The sequence below is a fragment of the Bombyx mori genome, chromosome 18 (assembly GCF_030269925.1).
Source record: "Bombyx mori chromosome 18, ASM3026992v2".
Taxonomy (NCBI): Eukaryota; Metazoa; Arthropoda; class Insecta; order Lepidoptera; family Bombycidae; genus Bombyx; species Bombyx mori.
The window spans coordinates 9983074-10000000 of record NC_085124.1 but is presented as its reverse complement, the minus strand read 5'-3'; the positions used below and the strand labels follow the sequence as shown (position 1 = coordinate 10000000).

Here is a 16927-nt window from a genome sequence, read left to right as displayed (position 1 = left end):
ACATAGTTTGTATAATGCAGCTTTTTTTTATTGCTTAGATGGACGAGCTCACAGCCCACCTGGTGTTAAGTGGTTACTGGAGCCCATAGACATCCACAACGTAAATGCGCCACCTACCTTGAGATATAAGTTCTAAGGTCTCAAGTATAGTTAAAACGGCTGCCCCACCCTTAAAACCGAAACGCATTACTGCTTCACGGCAGAAATAGGCGGGGCGGTGGTACCTACCCGTGCGGATTCACAAGAGGTCCTACCACCAGTAAAGCTGCCACCACTAGCAGATGTTTGAACGGTAACATTTTTGGTACATGTGTTTTACAAATTTTAGTTTTTTTTACAAGTTTTACAAATTTTCAGAGAAAAAAATACTGAACTACCGTTAGATTGGTCATTTGTTGTTGAGCGATATCATAAAGGAGTTTACTATTGTAATGCGATTAATGAAGGTAAGCTTCAACTTTCAAAGACAATAATTACGAGTGTCTATAATGTTTCCAATTTATTATCATTGACTTTCTGGATAACGGATCCTCACCGGGTTCTATTGATTGCTTATGATATATATTAATTCCCATCTTTAATTTTCTCTCATGGTATGTAGCTTACAATTTGTGACATCATCTCATAGAGTTTTGAGGGATATACGATTTAGTCTAGCACATCCAATAGAAACAACGCCAGTATTATTTTTCGTGTAAAATCACGTTTTTTTTTTGCAGACAACAGTTACATTGTTAGTAAACTTGAAAAACCTAAAAGTTTCTTAGACGATCGAAATAAAAATATATACATACAATCATTTTTTTGCTTTTTGTTAGATCTATTACAATTAACTTCAACAGATTTCTGGGCCTCTGAGAATCCGTCTATTTTCTAATTTGCCTAGTAGGAGCTAGTCTTGTTGGACATATTTAGCCACTACCTACTTTATGAAATACGAGCTCGAAGTTTTAATGAAATTTCTTAACCGTTGGTCCCACCTTTAAAATTGGAACTTATTTCGCTCTAGAAATAAGCAAGATGGTTGAATATACTAATGGTACTGTTTAACTCAACGTCACTAATCAAAATTTCAGTTGGTAATGCATCGAAGACAATGTACTTGACAGTTTTACATAAACCGTACTTTGAGTATCCTACCGAAGATCTCTGGGGTTGGAACGGTAAAGTTTTCAATTTGAGTTGCTCCCACGAAAGCGAACCTCCTTCTGTTATATCTTGGAGGTATGCTTAAAACAGTTTTTATGTATTTCATTTTATCATAGATTAAGAATCATGCGGTATCATATGTGCTTTTCAGTCTACAAGTCATAGGCCTAAAATAAGAGACAGTGTGTAAAATCTAGTTCTAGTTAGGATTGGATTCACATTTTGACCTCAGAAGATTTCTAAACATGTATCTTGACCCTTTAGAGAGTTAGGTTTAGGTTTTTTATTTATCAATACATGGTATTTAAAATAATGACGTATTAATTTGAACAGTTTATTTTATACTCGTATTCATCATATAATTTTGTTCAAAGTGTTTTTGACCAACTTATATTACAAATACTTAAAAAAATGTTGTATATAAATTTCTCTATTAAAAATGTATAAAACCTTACACAATGTGATACGAAAATTAGTAACAAAAAATTATATATCAAGTACAACTTTACTATTAATTACTTACTAGCAAATTATCTACAAAAATCGGCATTTAACGTCACTGTAGGCGCATCGAACAAATATTTGCCATTCATTTTTCTATAAATACCAAGTATAATAGCGTACCTAATACAATTTGTGAAAATCTACAGAATATTCTAGAAAACATGGAAATCTTCGAACAAGATTTCGAATTATAATAGCTAAATGTTTTTTTTAAATCCTAGACCATGACATTAGGCAGGTGGCAGAATTAAATTAAAATTAAATATGTATCACATATTGTATTACAAATAGTAATAATTATTAAGATTTTTTTTAATTGTATTTTAGATTTCAAGGTAACGAGATACCGACAGCAGAACAAGTCGAGTTAAACAAACAGCTAATAGAGAAACTAAACAATGCTCAGGAACAATACCTTCCTGTAAATATTGACGAAAACTTTTTATACGGAGTTTACGAATGTGTTGCTAAAAACGCTTACGGTGAAGCAACGAAGACGATCACTTTGAAGAAAGGCTTTGTACCTTCCGTCGTAAACAACGTGAGGAACTTGTTTTTGAACTTTTATTTCCTTTTGATAATTCTAATGACTTTAACGCAATTGATGCTCGTGACAATAAAAATATTACACACAGCCAGCCAACTGTAGGCATTCCTAAAAATGAGATTCAAAATATTAAGATTATTTAAAAGACTTTTGGACTTTTCGTAATACCTTTCTTTTTTCAATAACAAATTGATACAATAGTTTCTTATCCGACCGCGACGGGGCAACGCAAAGCTGCCGTCATCCGAAACATGTCTTGTCGTATCCCCGAATCTACTCTAGGTTTTTTTAGGTTCTTCAAGTATCGGTCACCTTCCTCGTCAAACTTGTCGGAGAGTACGACGAAGAGTTCGATGAGCGAACTAAGCCACAGACACAGCACACTGAGTTTCTTATCTTCTCAGTGGATCGCGATTCCGATCTAGTGGTAGATTCTACTAAGCACTGCTCTCGCTAGGTTTAGTGTTAGAAAATTCTCTTAGGCTGAGTACGGAATAGCCTCTTAGGCTACCAGCGAAGAGGTAGTGGAAAAAAACAATAGTTATAGAAATACGGTATTCAAATGAAAACAAGTCCTTGAAAATATTTATGCATGCATTCTGATACTTTATGATATGCTATGCTATTTTTATTCTAGAAGCATGTAGATTAGTCCTGTGGCATCATGCGTGTTTCTGAACTGGAAAGTCTCAGTCCAGAAAACTGAACACGACTAAGTCGTTCTAAGTCTTTATTTTAATGTCGTGTAACGGGTGTTCACTTATTGCAGCCTGTTATGAATATTTTAAAATTACGAATGTCGATTCCCATATGGATTGATATTTTATCTGAAATAAATTAATTTACTAATAGCTCGTTCCGTGCTCTCCTTCTTTTGTGAGTTCTAGCGCCCTTCAAACGTTTCAAACAATTCAGTTTTGAAATGTGTAAAAAACACCTCTCATTTTAGATTACAATCGAACAACAAGCGGCAACATCAGTAACCTTTTCCATACAAGAGCCAAGTGATTACGAAGGTCCCGAGGTAATCGGGTACACCGCGGAATACGACCAGGCGGCCAACTATGAAATAACTCACATACATCTAAACAGAACTTGGGCTATAAATAGACCGTTCAAATTAGAAAAACTGAAGCCGAATACAACGCATCACGTGAAATTCGCTGCTATAAATGAAGCGGGCACCGGACCTTGGAGTGAAACACTAGTTTTTGAAACCCTTGAAAGGTAAAGATTTATTGAGATTAAATAATATTTTTTTTAATTGCTTAGATGGGTGAACAAGCTCATAGCCTACCTGGTGTTAAGCGGTTACTGGAGCCCATAGACATCTACAACGTAAATGCGCCACCCACCTTAAGTTAAAAGTTCTAAGGTCTCAAGTATAGTTACAACCGCTACCCCACGCTTTAAACCGAAACGCATTACTGCTTCACGGCAGAAATAGGCAGGGTGGTGGTATCTACCCGCGCGGACTCACAAGAGGTCCTACTACCAGTAAATGAATAAGATCTCTTCACATTTATCAACATACTTATTTGAATTAATTTCGAATACATTCATGTTTTTGTTTAAAAATATATCTTAAATTTTGTTTTTAAGGCCAAATCTCAAGGAATTAATGATTATCTCTAAATTAATAGGTAAAGCAGAAATTTTGTATTCCTTTTTACGAAAATTGAGCGGATGGAGGAGTATAAAATTTCTCACACTTATGGAGAATATAGAGAAAAAGTGCAGAATGCTAATATTTTTTTTAATTATGCATAAAAAAATCATTAAATCAATAGAGAAAACATTACACATACTACCATGTATTTGACACACACACGCATACCTACATATTTATTGATAAAGCCTGTGCTGAAATTGAGAATAGATTAATATGATTAAAACTTGAAGTATAGCCTTTGACAATAGAACCATAATAATGTCTAAGCTTATAATTTCAATCAATTATAGTCGAATTTCGACTACAGAGGGACCACTAGTTAAAAGAAATAATTCGATGATTCAAGCATTTGTTTTGTTTAGAACCAATCGTTAATAAGGGTGGAACGGAACTATTTTATCCCATGTCTTGTGTGACTCCTGTCGGATTAGTGTGCGCAGTACTAAAATCTAATATTCTTTTGATATGATTAAACTCTAATTATCTTATTCATAATCAATTATGGGAGCTTTATAGTCCCGTTATAAGAACACCGTAAAAAGTGTTATCTATACCCTACATAATATAAATAAAATTGGAGTGTCTATTTGTAATATTGAAATAACCGCTTTTTACTACATGCATATGAATATATTATTCATATATATACATGCAGTAAATACACAAAAAAAAATGTGTGCGTGTACTAGTGTACACACGTAAGAAGTGAAACTTGTTTATGGCCTTATTTTTCGAAAAATGATCTACATGCAACTTTCTAGAAATTGGTTAAATAAAGTTAAATTAGATAAAGTTTAAACAAAAGGATTTTATTATCATAGACATGAATACAAAAAAGTTAAATTAGATAAAGTTTAAACAAAAGGATTTTATTATCATAGACATGAATACAAAACAGATGGCGCGTAACGGAAAAAAGTGACGCGTAACCGAAAAATGTGACGGTAAATTTTTTTCCAACGCCGATAAGGAAGTTTCACTTCAATAACATTTTTTACAATTTTTGTCTGTCTGTCTGTCTGCCTGCCTGTTTGTTCCGACTTATCTCTGGAACGGCTTGACCGATTTTGACGGGACTTTAATTGATAGGTAGCTGATGATACAAGGAGTAACTTATGCTACTTTTTTAGAGAAGCTTTGCCCCGCGGCGTCACCCGCGGTACGAAAATAGCCGCGGGTAGAATCGCGGGACTCAGCTATTCATAATAAAAATGAATAACACTTCATAACATGTTTCTCATAACGGACTTCTGAAACTCCGATAACTCATTTTGAATAGGACCATAAAAATATATTAAGCCTTTCCTGAAAAAATGGGACTAGCTTTGCCCTACATTTTCGTTTTTAGTAAATAAATATTATTTAGGCCAGTGGTTTTTTCGTTTTTTGGCTTCTAGGCCATTTTCTTTACTCCCTGTAACTAATAAATAGATAAAAATGAAATAGATCAGTACCAGAGCCTCCGGTCCTAGACTCGGATTACGTGCAAATTGAGAGCCCGGACAACGTACTGAAATGGAAAGCGCCCGCAGACAATGGAGATTCAATCGACTATTACGCCGTACGATATTGTCCGGTAAGTAACGCGCTTTTTTATTTCCTAAATTGCTGGACGAACTCACGGCCCAACTGACGTTAAGTGGTTACCGGCGCCCATGGACAACAACAACGTAAAGGCCACCACTCGTAATCAGACATGAGTTCAGAGTTTCAGGCTTACAGGACATTGATTGTCTTCGAACAGATACGCATTACTGTTACGTGGCAGAAATACGCAAACTGACGATCCTGACCACCCACCTTGAGATAGAGTTCTAAGGCCTCAGTATAGTTACAACGTTAAAACCGAAACGCATTACTGCTTCACGGCAGAAATAGGCAAGGTTGTGGTACCTACCCGTGCGGACTCACAAGAGGTCCTACCACCAGTAAAGTGGATATTAATTTTAAATTGAGAGCGAGAGATTTTAGAGTCACCATTTGTTAAGTACGTATTTCATTAGATATATTCTGACGACCTTGTTTTCGGAACTATATGAACGGCTAAGCCATTTTGCTTACATATTTCTGGTGTGAAGTATTCTCACATTCAGCTTTGTATGGCTTCAGCTTTCATGTACATATACAACAGCCGTAATCTAACTGGCGTATGTATTTAAGTAAAAAAATATGTGTACAATTCACATGTCGTAGGCGTGTAACATTCAGACTTATTTAATTATATTCTCTTCCAAGCTAAATCTTTCGGAGGTGTATTATGTAGATCTCTTTTGTCGCTTTATTATTTCATCGACTTTCAAATTAAAGATACGATAAAGAAGTATGCACTAAAGAAAAATCAATTTAAATAAAATCCCACAATAATGTCGACAAAAGTTGATAACAAAACACAGTAGTGTAAAAATTCTTCTCTATTCATGTTTTTTTTTTCCTAACAAAAGTACCGTTGGAACTTTGTAAGAAAGTACATTAATATTTCATCATTTGTGCAATGAACGAGTTCTGTTGTTCGTTGAATTCCAATTTTGCTTTACAGAAACAATTTGCATTTTATTACGAGTTCCATCTGTTTCTTTTATCTCCGCTGCACTTTTGTTCCGTGATTTCACCGTAACAAAACTGTATTTTTAGCATACGTAATTCGTAGACAATTTTGTGTCATCAATTGAATCGGATTTTTCAAAATTTCAATGTTGTATTATCTATACTAATATTATAAAGAGGAAATATTTGTTTGTTTGTTTGTTTCGAATAGGCTCCGAAACTACTGGACCGATTTGAAAAATTATTTTTCCATTAGAAGCCGACATTGTCTCTGATGAACATAGGCTACTTTTTTTTTTTGGTTTCATATGTGTTTTAATGTTTCCGAAGCGAAGCGAGGGCGGGTCGCTAGTCATTATATATAGATGACAGTGAAAATGCACGAGCTTTTCTTTCTCAAGTTAGTGTACCGGTGATGTGTTCTTTTTCGTTTTAAATGAGATAAATCTGCAGGTGAAAACAGGACACACATGTTGCTAAGCAGTTATTGTAATTTAGGCAATAGACAATAGACAGTGAATATTGCCATGGTTGGACTTATGGTGGGGTTTCAAAGCTTCAAATCGAAACGCATTACTGTTTCGCGGCCGGAATAAGTAGGCTGGTGGTACCGCTTGATTATATTATGATTACATTATCTTATTAATTCATCGTGGAAGTCGTCATTCGTAAACATGTGTTTAACTACATATTTCATTACAAAAATAGGTACCTATCTGCCTGCAGGATTCCAACACTAGTACAGTTACATCGCTCGCTACGAATGCACCAGACGTCTTCTCCTTTAGACCACTACTACTTCAAAGCGAGAGAATTCTCTAGTATCGAGCCATGTCATTATAATCGATCCTGAAGCTACACGTGTTACTGTTATCATGAATCACTTCCATAAGAAACGAATACTAGTACGAATTAATATGTAATATAAGATATGTACTACACATATCGAAATTCATTATTATCGTCAAAAAGATGTGTATTGCTGGACATAAGTATCCTCCAAAGTTCGATTGACTGATACTGTGGTCCGTCAAGGAGATTCTCGCCACTGTATGCAGTAGAGCATCGGTTCATCTTACGGAGGGCTTACCTGCGCTGTTAAAATCTACTCACCTACCTATTTAAATACATAGAATAACATAAAATCTGACAAAAATATTGACGACTCTTGACTAATGAAGACAAAAAAATGATTAAAATTACCGTTTTAAAGTTGGTTACAATTGAATTTTAGGTGGACGATGATTCAGACGGTGAGCTGTGCGGAGAAGAACGTATTGGAGAAAACACTGAATTCAATTTGAGTAGTTTGGAACACAACACGACTTACTTCGTTGAGATCATAGCGCATAATGCACAAGGAAACTCCACGCCCTCAAATATCACACTAATAACTGCAGGTATTTTTTGCAATTTCATTTAGTATTATTACAAATGTTGGCCAAATGTTTGGTCAATTTTTTGCTTTCTAAAAACATCTAATCTAAAAAATGTTGGTTAAAATATTGTGTGTTGGCCAATTTTTTTAATTTTTTTTTATTGCCTTTGTAAGAAGACGAGTGTACGGCCCACCTGATGGTGAGCGGTTACGTACGTAAATTACGTAAACATAGGTACGTTTTGTTATACAAAGCAAAGTTTAATATAAATATTGACTAGTGCCGAAAATTCAAAGAGTATCTCTGCAACTTTTCAAGAAATTCGATTTTTTGGGTCGATATTTCAAGCGGTCATCAGTATGGGACTTATTTCGAAGGTTGAGGTGAAGAGACACTAAGTTGGCTTCTAAGATGCCCATGGGCTTCGATAGTTGGAAGAGGTACCATGCGCCTGTATAAAGACTTGATTTACCAATCGCAGACTCTGCCTAATGTGGAGTGGTTCTCTGAGGCTCACAAATACCAGCTACTTTCGGAAGAATGCCGTTCGAATTGTCAATAATCCAGTTTTCGCGTATGTCCTCTTAGGAGTGATATGAGGAAGTGTTAACTAAAATCTCGGCATCTCAATTTTTACGATACTATCGCCCGCCACCGCAGCAAAGTCACCAATACTATATGGAACCGCTGCGTTTCTCTACAGAGCGTTTCTAGAAATCTTTTTTGGCACATACCTTGCCACTTTGGAATTCATTCCCCTGCATAGTGTTTCTTGAACGCTACGTCCTTCTTCAAAAGAACTTTGAAGAGAATCCTCAGCGGTGTGAAGCTGCTGAAGATGACCACATACATGAATCCTTTGCCCATAAAGGCAATTAAATTAGGTACACGGTAACTCCATATCGGAACTAAACATGACAGCAGTATCGAAGAATTGAGGCCTATAAAATCAAAGGCAGCTAAACGCCTTAATGTCGTAAAATGGATTAATAATGGCGCTATCTTGTTTAGTTAGTTGGACACGCTTTAGTGTTTTCATGTTATGCAGCTATGCAAATGCAGCTAAATCTCTAACCAATTCAGTTCAAAAAAATTATTTTTACTCTGTACTAAGTACTAATAAACGAAGTTTTATCATTTAACATTCAGATTATTAGTAATATTCTCATTCTTTATAAATCTGCTTTAAAATAAAGAATATCGTAGCTATCCGAACAAAGTTATTTCAGCTTCTCAAACCGGGAATGTTGCTAACACTGGCCCTAGCAAGAGCAGTACTTCGATGGATCGAGAGGATCCGTAATGACGTGTTTAGGGCCGATTTTTGTAGTTTACCTGAATATTTGACAGATTGGATTTAGCTGCCTTTTATTTTATAGGCCTCTATTGGTAACGGCAATTTAGAAATAGCTCACAAGGAATTTTGTTGTTGTTGCTGTTGTTGTAGTCCTAGGGTACCCCGCTGATACATAGGGCCCTCACAAGTTGTCTCCACTTTACTCTGTCTTGCGCTTGCTCCTTGACATCACTCTAGGTCAAATTTAAAACCCAAATATTTGTTACAGCGCTATCGACACACAATACTTTGGGCTTATTGTCGGCCGGAGCTATAATAGGCATAGCTGTAGTTGTAGTTGTCATATGTTTAGTTTTACTAGACTTAGTGCTTTGTGCTTGGAGGAAGCAGGGTATCATTGCGACATGTTGCTCGAAGAAAACCAAAGACGACGAGTTGAAGTCACGGTAAGATCAGTTTTCTAAAGATATTTTTAGTTTGTTGTGTACATAATTAAAGTATTGATATTCTAAAATAGTATTTTCATAGAACAATCACTTGTTAATTTACTTTATTGAGAAACAAAGAGTATTTGTAGGATATTTTACACACAATACCACACACACAAGCTATGACACTAATTGCTCATTTAGTTTCCACTTAAAGTTATAGGTCGAAACATAATGAAAACGATCTTATAAAGTTGAAGTTAGTAAATAAGACATAATCTCAGGATGCAGTTAAATGGTGTACATATTCATTATCAGAGTATCTCCAATAAAAATACAATTTACAAATTTCAGAAGCACACTATAGAACACGAAACCGTAAGGCAACACCGATTTTCACCATATAAAGAATTAATGAAACAAATCCAAAACGATCAAATAACAATTATTTTATTTATTTATTTTATTATTTTTAATTATTTTATAATAATTATATTTAATTATTTATACATAATTGTTAATAATATTAATAATTATATTTAATTATTTTAAGTAAGTGACATGATCACTACACAAGGGGTCGCGGGTTCGAATCCCGCCAAGGGAAGATGTTTGTTTAATAAATATAAAAAAAAAAATGTCTTTTCCAGGGTTATGGATGTATATTAAATATATGTATGTGTATAATAAAAAAATCTTACATTTATTTCCGTTATCTGGTAACTATAACACAAGTTCTTTACGAGCTTAACACGGGACCAGGTAACGTGGCGTGATTGCTTAAATTGTCATTGTCATAATTTGTTTACTTTTCATTTTACACAAAACAATGTAGTGTTGTATGTAATATTTTGTAATTTTAACCATCTATTAATTTACATAAATCCGTTCTCAGTCTAGTGGACCGTGGATATCCGACCTTATGCCTCTAACTTTGAGATATTATTATCCGCAAGTTAACGACTTCACAAAAAACAAAACATAACTTACAGCACACTTTAACAACCGGTACTCTGAACTCATCAACAATGAAATACAATGACACAAACTCTTTCAATGTCACTTGACATGTGTCACGATGACAAGTGTCATATTATGAAGTAGACATTGATTTACAGCGATGAAAAAGGTCTTTTGAGAGACAACGGTGATTTAGAGGACTGTCACAAGAGGCCAGACAAAGGTCACAAGGAATACGAGTACAATAAGACCACGGGGATTATCACCGGGAAGCATTCCGCTGTTTAATTTATTCCATATATAATATACAGTTGGAGTTAATTAATGTAATGTCTGAATTGATCGAGTAAAATTCCATAGTCATTTAAATATTTCTGAGTTCAATAAGAAATAAATAACATGCCAAAAAAAATGAATATTACCTTCACATTACGATGATGAACGCATGCTCGAATTCATTCGTACATATCAAAGGGAATCGAATTCGTTTTCAATTTATGGGTATTTTTGCATGAGAGCAATTTTACATATTAATTAACAATCATATTACATAATTTCCCAGTATTGACTCTCATGTACGCTACAAATATTTTAAAAATATTTTCACGAGCTCTTAGCGTTAATTAAAAAGCCATTAAAAGTATAATAATGATCGATGCGTGGGCAGAAACTCGGCTACCGAATGCATGTATTCTAACGTGTACGCATGTATACTAACTCGAAATAGTGTTCATAATTGCATCATTAAATATTAATCAATGTATGTATTGTGACAATCCTTAAGAAATGAATACAAATTATATTTTAAGTTGAATGTACAAGGAAAGACCAAATGAAATAGTAATCTTCGGTTATTCCAAATATGAGTTAAGTTAATTTAATGTACATATTTTTTTATTAAAGATGATACTATTTAATTTGTCATTAAGAAATATTACACAAATATGAAATAATTTAAAGTAATGCTGTAAATCTAATATAACTATTTTTAAGAAATTCAACTAATTTAGTACATACTTTATATATTTTTGAAGTGAAATTTCTTTGAGCGCAATGAGAGTGAAATTTAGCTCGCGACAGATTCGTTACGGATAGAGAGAAAAGATACAGCTTAGAAAGAGCGAGAGTGAGAAAATAGACAGAGCGTCTCGCGAACCACTCTACCGTGGAAAGATCGAAAGGACAAAGCGAACTATATAGGTCGTTTCTCTTATACACAGCGTTCTCTATTACAAGGGAAATTGATTTAAGAATAAAAGATGAAGAAAACCGTAATACTACACAAAAGAAATTTCACCTCTTTCACGTGCACTAAGTTGCGCGCGCATCATTTTCTTTTTTCGATTTTAGTTGCATTTTTTTTGTACCGGTTTATAAATTAATACTATCTGCTTTTAAAAAATAAAACTTCAATTAAAGCATAAACTAATTCATTTTGATTGAAACTCTGGTCTGGGAAAGGAACTGAGATACAGCATTGTTTTTTTTTTTTCTAAATTAAAGATGTCTGGTTAGACAGTAACCATGTTTTTTTGGTAAATTTTGGATGATTTTTATATTGAACCTATATCATGACAATTTGCGATTAGTGCAATTATTTTGCTAGAGAGGAATGTTTTAGAATGTTATATCATTAATAGAATATATTAAAATGTTTTCAATTGTCAATCAAATGTTTTAGACATTAAAATAGTGTTACGCTTTCTACCAAAGATGCCTTCTTAGTCTATTTATGTTGTAATAAAATTTCTATGAAAAATGTGTTTTAATTCTCGTCCTGAATTAATAAAATGAAATACTTGTCTGAGCCTTAAGCAAATAAATAAATATTAAGCTACGCCACATTTTGCTATTAATATGAATATCGATTAAATACATGAAATACACCACCTTGTTAAAAAGAATAGATTTGTTAATACGATTTTCTATCAAATAAATCTTTCACAACATCAACACACAACAACCGTGTAATACCAGTATTACTTACGAAGTTATTGGACACACAAGCAATACACAAGCGTACACAGTTGACTAAAATGATACACCTGCAAATTACCATACAATACTGTAAATCTTCTAATGAATATTTTAAATTGAACTTGAACTATTGGATTATATTTTGAGTGGCATAGAAGTAGTGGATATTGAACAAAGGCGTGTTTTTTAAACACGTGTGCCAAAAAAAATATGGCAATATTCACAGCGAAATGATGTTTGGGTTTTAATAGGATCGTAAAAGATAAATTACACACAAAACTAATATACTACTAAATATTATAACATAAATTGAATGAAAATAAAATAAAGTTTTTTTTAAATTTTCATGAATACCGCATGAGAAATTACAATTCGCTATAGAATTCCTGAATGCAAAAAGCTCACTGCTCTTCCTGAATAATTTACGAACCGTGATGAATTCGATTCGAAAATCTAAAGCGCATCTGTCATTGAAAATTAATACTTTGGACCAAGCGAATCTATTATGTAGCGATCCCAAGTTAAAGAAGACCAGGCGAGCTTAAATAATTATTGAGCTTAATTGAGTTTTCTATTAATACTATTGAAACTCTTTTGAACGACATCAGCAAAATATTCATATTGTTCGCTTTCGCTTATGATTCTTCAAATGAGTCTTAAATGGTAACCAACCGCTTAGCTATACTCTGACATTAATGTTGAGCTCCAGCAAAAATATGATCACGTGTTATCTACGGGCTGTATGCTCTTCTTCCTTCTAATTTAAAGAACCAACCGATTATTAGTATTTTATAAGTATTTCATTTAATAAAAATACTTACATATTAATGACAAATACGTATTTTTTACCCAACAATTACATTACATGAAAAAGGAAAAACAGGTAAATAAAGAGAAAAGAATTAGAAATAAAGGACGTAACTTTTGTCGCCCTAGGATATTTGGATCTTTCTAATCTCTATGCGCAAATTTGATCTAAAAATGCATAAGATAGATATTGGCATAAAGTAATCTTTAATTAAATACTGGTGGTAGGACCTCTTGTGAGTCCGCGCGGGTAGATAGTACCACCCTGCCTATTTTTGTCGTGAAGCAGTAATACGTTTCGGTTTGAAAGGTGGGGCAGCCGCTGTAACTAACTATACTTGAGTTGAGACCTTAGAACTTATATCTCAAGGTGGGTGGCGCAATAACGTTGTAGATTTCTATGGGCTTCAGAAACCACTTAACACCAGGTGAGCTGTGAGCTTGTCCACCCATCCAAGCAATAAATAAATAAAAATTAGCATAATACTATATTAGCAGTTTCATTAAAATTTCTTAATTATCTCACGTGTTATTTGGACCAAACCCCAAACCTCTGCACAATTTATATTAAGCATTTGCAGTGCAAAACAGAAGCGCAAGGTATTTATAATATTATAATTTATGATATTTATGATACCTTTTAAGTTACATTCGACTAAGTCACAAAACTGGAGTGAAATTTTTCATGACACGTTATAGAATACAGTTTCCGATCCTGACTGTTTATCGGATTGAAAGTGAAACAACTTTGATCGAGTCCATATCTTGGAAAATTTATATTCGTTTATCACGCTCCTTTTGTAGGTGAGAAAAGTACCTATACATATATCTAATACCTCGGATCATGCTATAAAAGAAGACGGCTTGTAACATCTCGAATCTTATTCTTCAAATCCTATTCTATCCCTAGTTAAAGTAATTGTCCGATCTTAAGATACTGTTAGCTCATTATGTGTGCAACAAACTGAACTGTTACGATTTTTTTAGATAATCTGTACAACAGCATCGTTTAGCACAATTATTAAAATTTGGCGAATAACTCCGTGATATTACTTGAAAAAAAAATTAAATTCCATTTTTCCATAAACTTTAGTTTGAATTTTATTTTATTTTCAGCTACATTGTGGTAAAGTACTTTATAGAAATTAGTTTATCCTGGCATGAATGTAGTTCATAAATGATAACCTCATCTGCTTAAGACAACATTAAGAATGTTTAGTATTAATACATTCCAAATCACCTTTTTTTTATTCGGAATAAAAAGATTCCCGTTCAATATACCTACTTACAGAAGCAAATGATCAAATTAAACTACAATATTGCTAATCGGTACATTCATTTATTTATACGTATTTATTTACAAATTGTAATAAGTATTTATTGGCCTAATTTAATAAACAAAATTCGATAATATATTAAAAACAAATAACTAAACAAAACTACCCTCATTTGTTTGAATACTATTTTCGGAGCGGGAAAATCTAAGGTTTCCCTCTAATCGGGCAACTGCCATTTCCCACACATAACAGGGCTATTCTGGTCGAATTTATGGGCTTTCTAACGAAATGGTGGCCACCAGGTGTCAATAATAGCTTTACAGGTGGTAATAAAACACGCTCAAAAATTAAAATGTTTGCTGCAGGTTGTTGTAATCTGTTGCTGTAATTCTATTTTCGGTGAATTGGATATATATTGGGGAACTTCATTTAAAATCTTGGTTCAAAATTCTAGTTTAGTATCTGAAAATGATGTTACTTTTTGACGTGACAACGTCTTATAATTCCATGGAGCCGGCTGCACGCACGAAAAAACATGACTCCTGCGGCGTTACCTCGCTCTGAGGCGTTCCATTTAAGGCTTGAAGTGCAAGCGAGAGCGCTCAACGAGCGACAAAGAGACACATTCGGCCTCCGCGTTCGGCAGCGTTCGACATCTGTTTCTCGCCTACTTGAGTGAGCGATGCATCCGCGTGGACAGCTGCTATACAATACATTTACATGTTTTCGTCAAGTATGAAGTTCAGTGAAAAGTGAATGCGGTGTCAATTGTCCATACAAAATATTTATCAAACAAACAAAATTAAAAACTTATTTTGAAAAATGAAACCATTCCATCAGTATTTTCTTATGACGTTGTCACGTTCAACTATCGTCAGTAAACCGACTTTACAGACAACCGATTTTTTTACTTATTCCTGTTTGTCGTATCTTTGTGATAGTTTCTGAACAGAAGGTGCTACACTGACATGATAGTATAGTTTTGATTTTTATTACACGATGCTATCCTTCCTTCACTATGAAAGTCATTTGTGAGCATTTGTTAAGGACGTAATTCGTTAGAGAAATTAGTACCTGCTTTCGGGCTTCAAGCATCGCTCGATAGGAATGCACTGAATATCCTATCTTTCAAGTCACGACTTCGAAGTTATTCGTGAACACAGATTACCATTTATTTATTTTATACTACATTTATTTTTATTTTTATTTTTGCCACGTACCATCCGGCTTTGGAATGATCTTCCTTTTACGGTCTTTCCCGAGCGCTATGACATGTCCTTCTTCAACTGAGCCTTGTGGAAAGTATTAACGGGAGGCAGCGGCTTGGCTCTGCTCCTGGCATTGTTGACGTCCATGAGTATCCGTCCGACGAGCATAGTCCGTATGCTCGTCTGCCTAAAGGGCAATAAAAAATAATACTACAGGCATACTATTTCTCCCTTCTCAATGGTTCCCTGAAAGTCGTAAGACTTCATGAAAGTCGAAATATTAGACATTTTTGAAAGCGTTAGAATATGTTGCCGTCAGACCACAGAATAGATAAATAATGTGTGGGTGTTTTTGTTGTGTGCGAAATACTTGTAATCACAGTATGTGTATGTGTAGAAATTAGAATAGTGGGGATGAAGCGGCGACACTGGTTCTAATACAAAATTAGAGCAAAGTCCTTTCCAACCTTATTTATCTATTCCGTGCGTCAGACAATATTCGACAGCCGCAAGCATGAAGGTATTGCATAATACAATCAAAATACGAAATGCATTCGGCATTGAAAAGGCACATTAATTAACAGACAACACGAGTATTCGCATTGTTGGAATTCAACAAATCGTGGAATAGCCGTTGTTTCATTATCGCACAAATAGCGTTACAATGAATACAATGTGTCGGGGAAAATCTCATCTTCATTCTGAAAATTTCATTATGTTTTATGGAATTTATTATTCACGAGATGCGTTTGACATTTTACTTTGTTTCAATTTTAGACCATGTGAAAATGTTAAGTTTAAACCCCTTTTAGTTAAAATGCTTATTGTCTGATTTGATGAATCAAATTAATTTTGTTCTAACTGTAACTGGACAAATAAAGGTAAAGTCATTTTACTTCATGACTATCAAAAAAGATACATTATTAAATATACTTCTTACTTACTTTTTACTGGTGGCAGGACCTATATGAATCCGCACGGGTAGGTTACACCACCCCGCCTATTTCTGCCGTGAATCAGCAATGCGTTTCGCTTTGAAGGGTGGGGCAGCCGTTGTAACTATACTGATATCTTAGAACTTAAATCTCAAGGTGGGTGGCGCATTTACGTTGTAGATGTCTATGGGCCCCAGTAACCACTTAACACCAGGTAGGCTGTGAGCTCGTCCACCCATCTAA

At 34.3% G+C, this 16927-nt stretch overlaps 1 protein-coding gene across 2 annotated transcripts in view; it reads left to right on the top strand.

Annotated features, from left to right (window-relative positions):
* Positions 1-12239, top strand: part of LOC101743546 (fasciclin-2) — a 31390-nt gene extending 19151 nt beyond the window's left edge. For both annotated transcript variants that reach the window (XM_038017319.2, XM_038017321.1), the window contains 8 exons: positions 358-446; positions 1077-1224; positions 1981-2194; positions 3150-3427; positions 5319-5448; positions 7651-7816; positions 9361-9538; positions 10639-12239. In XM_038017319.2, coding sequence (XP_037873247.1) covers positions 358-446; positions 1077-1224; positions 1981-2194; positions 3150-3427; positions 5319-5448; positions 7651-7816; positions 9361-9538; positions 10639-10768 — 1333 coding nt within the window. In that variant the 3' untranslated portion in view covers positions 10769-12239. The remainder of the gene's footprint in view (positions 1-357; positions 447-1076; positions 1225-1980; positions 2195-3149; positions 3428-5318; positions 5449-7650; positions 7817-9360; positions 9539-10638) is intronic.
* The last annotated feature ends 4688 nt before the right edge of the window (positions 12240-16927 follow it).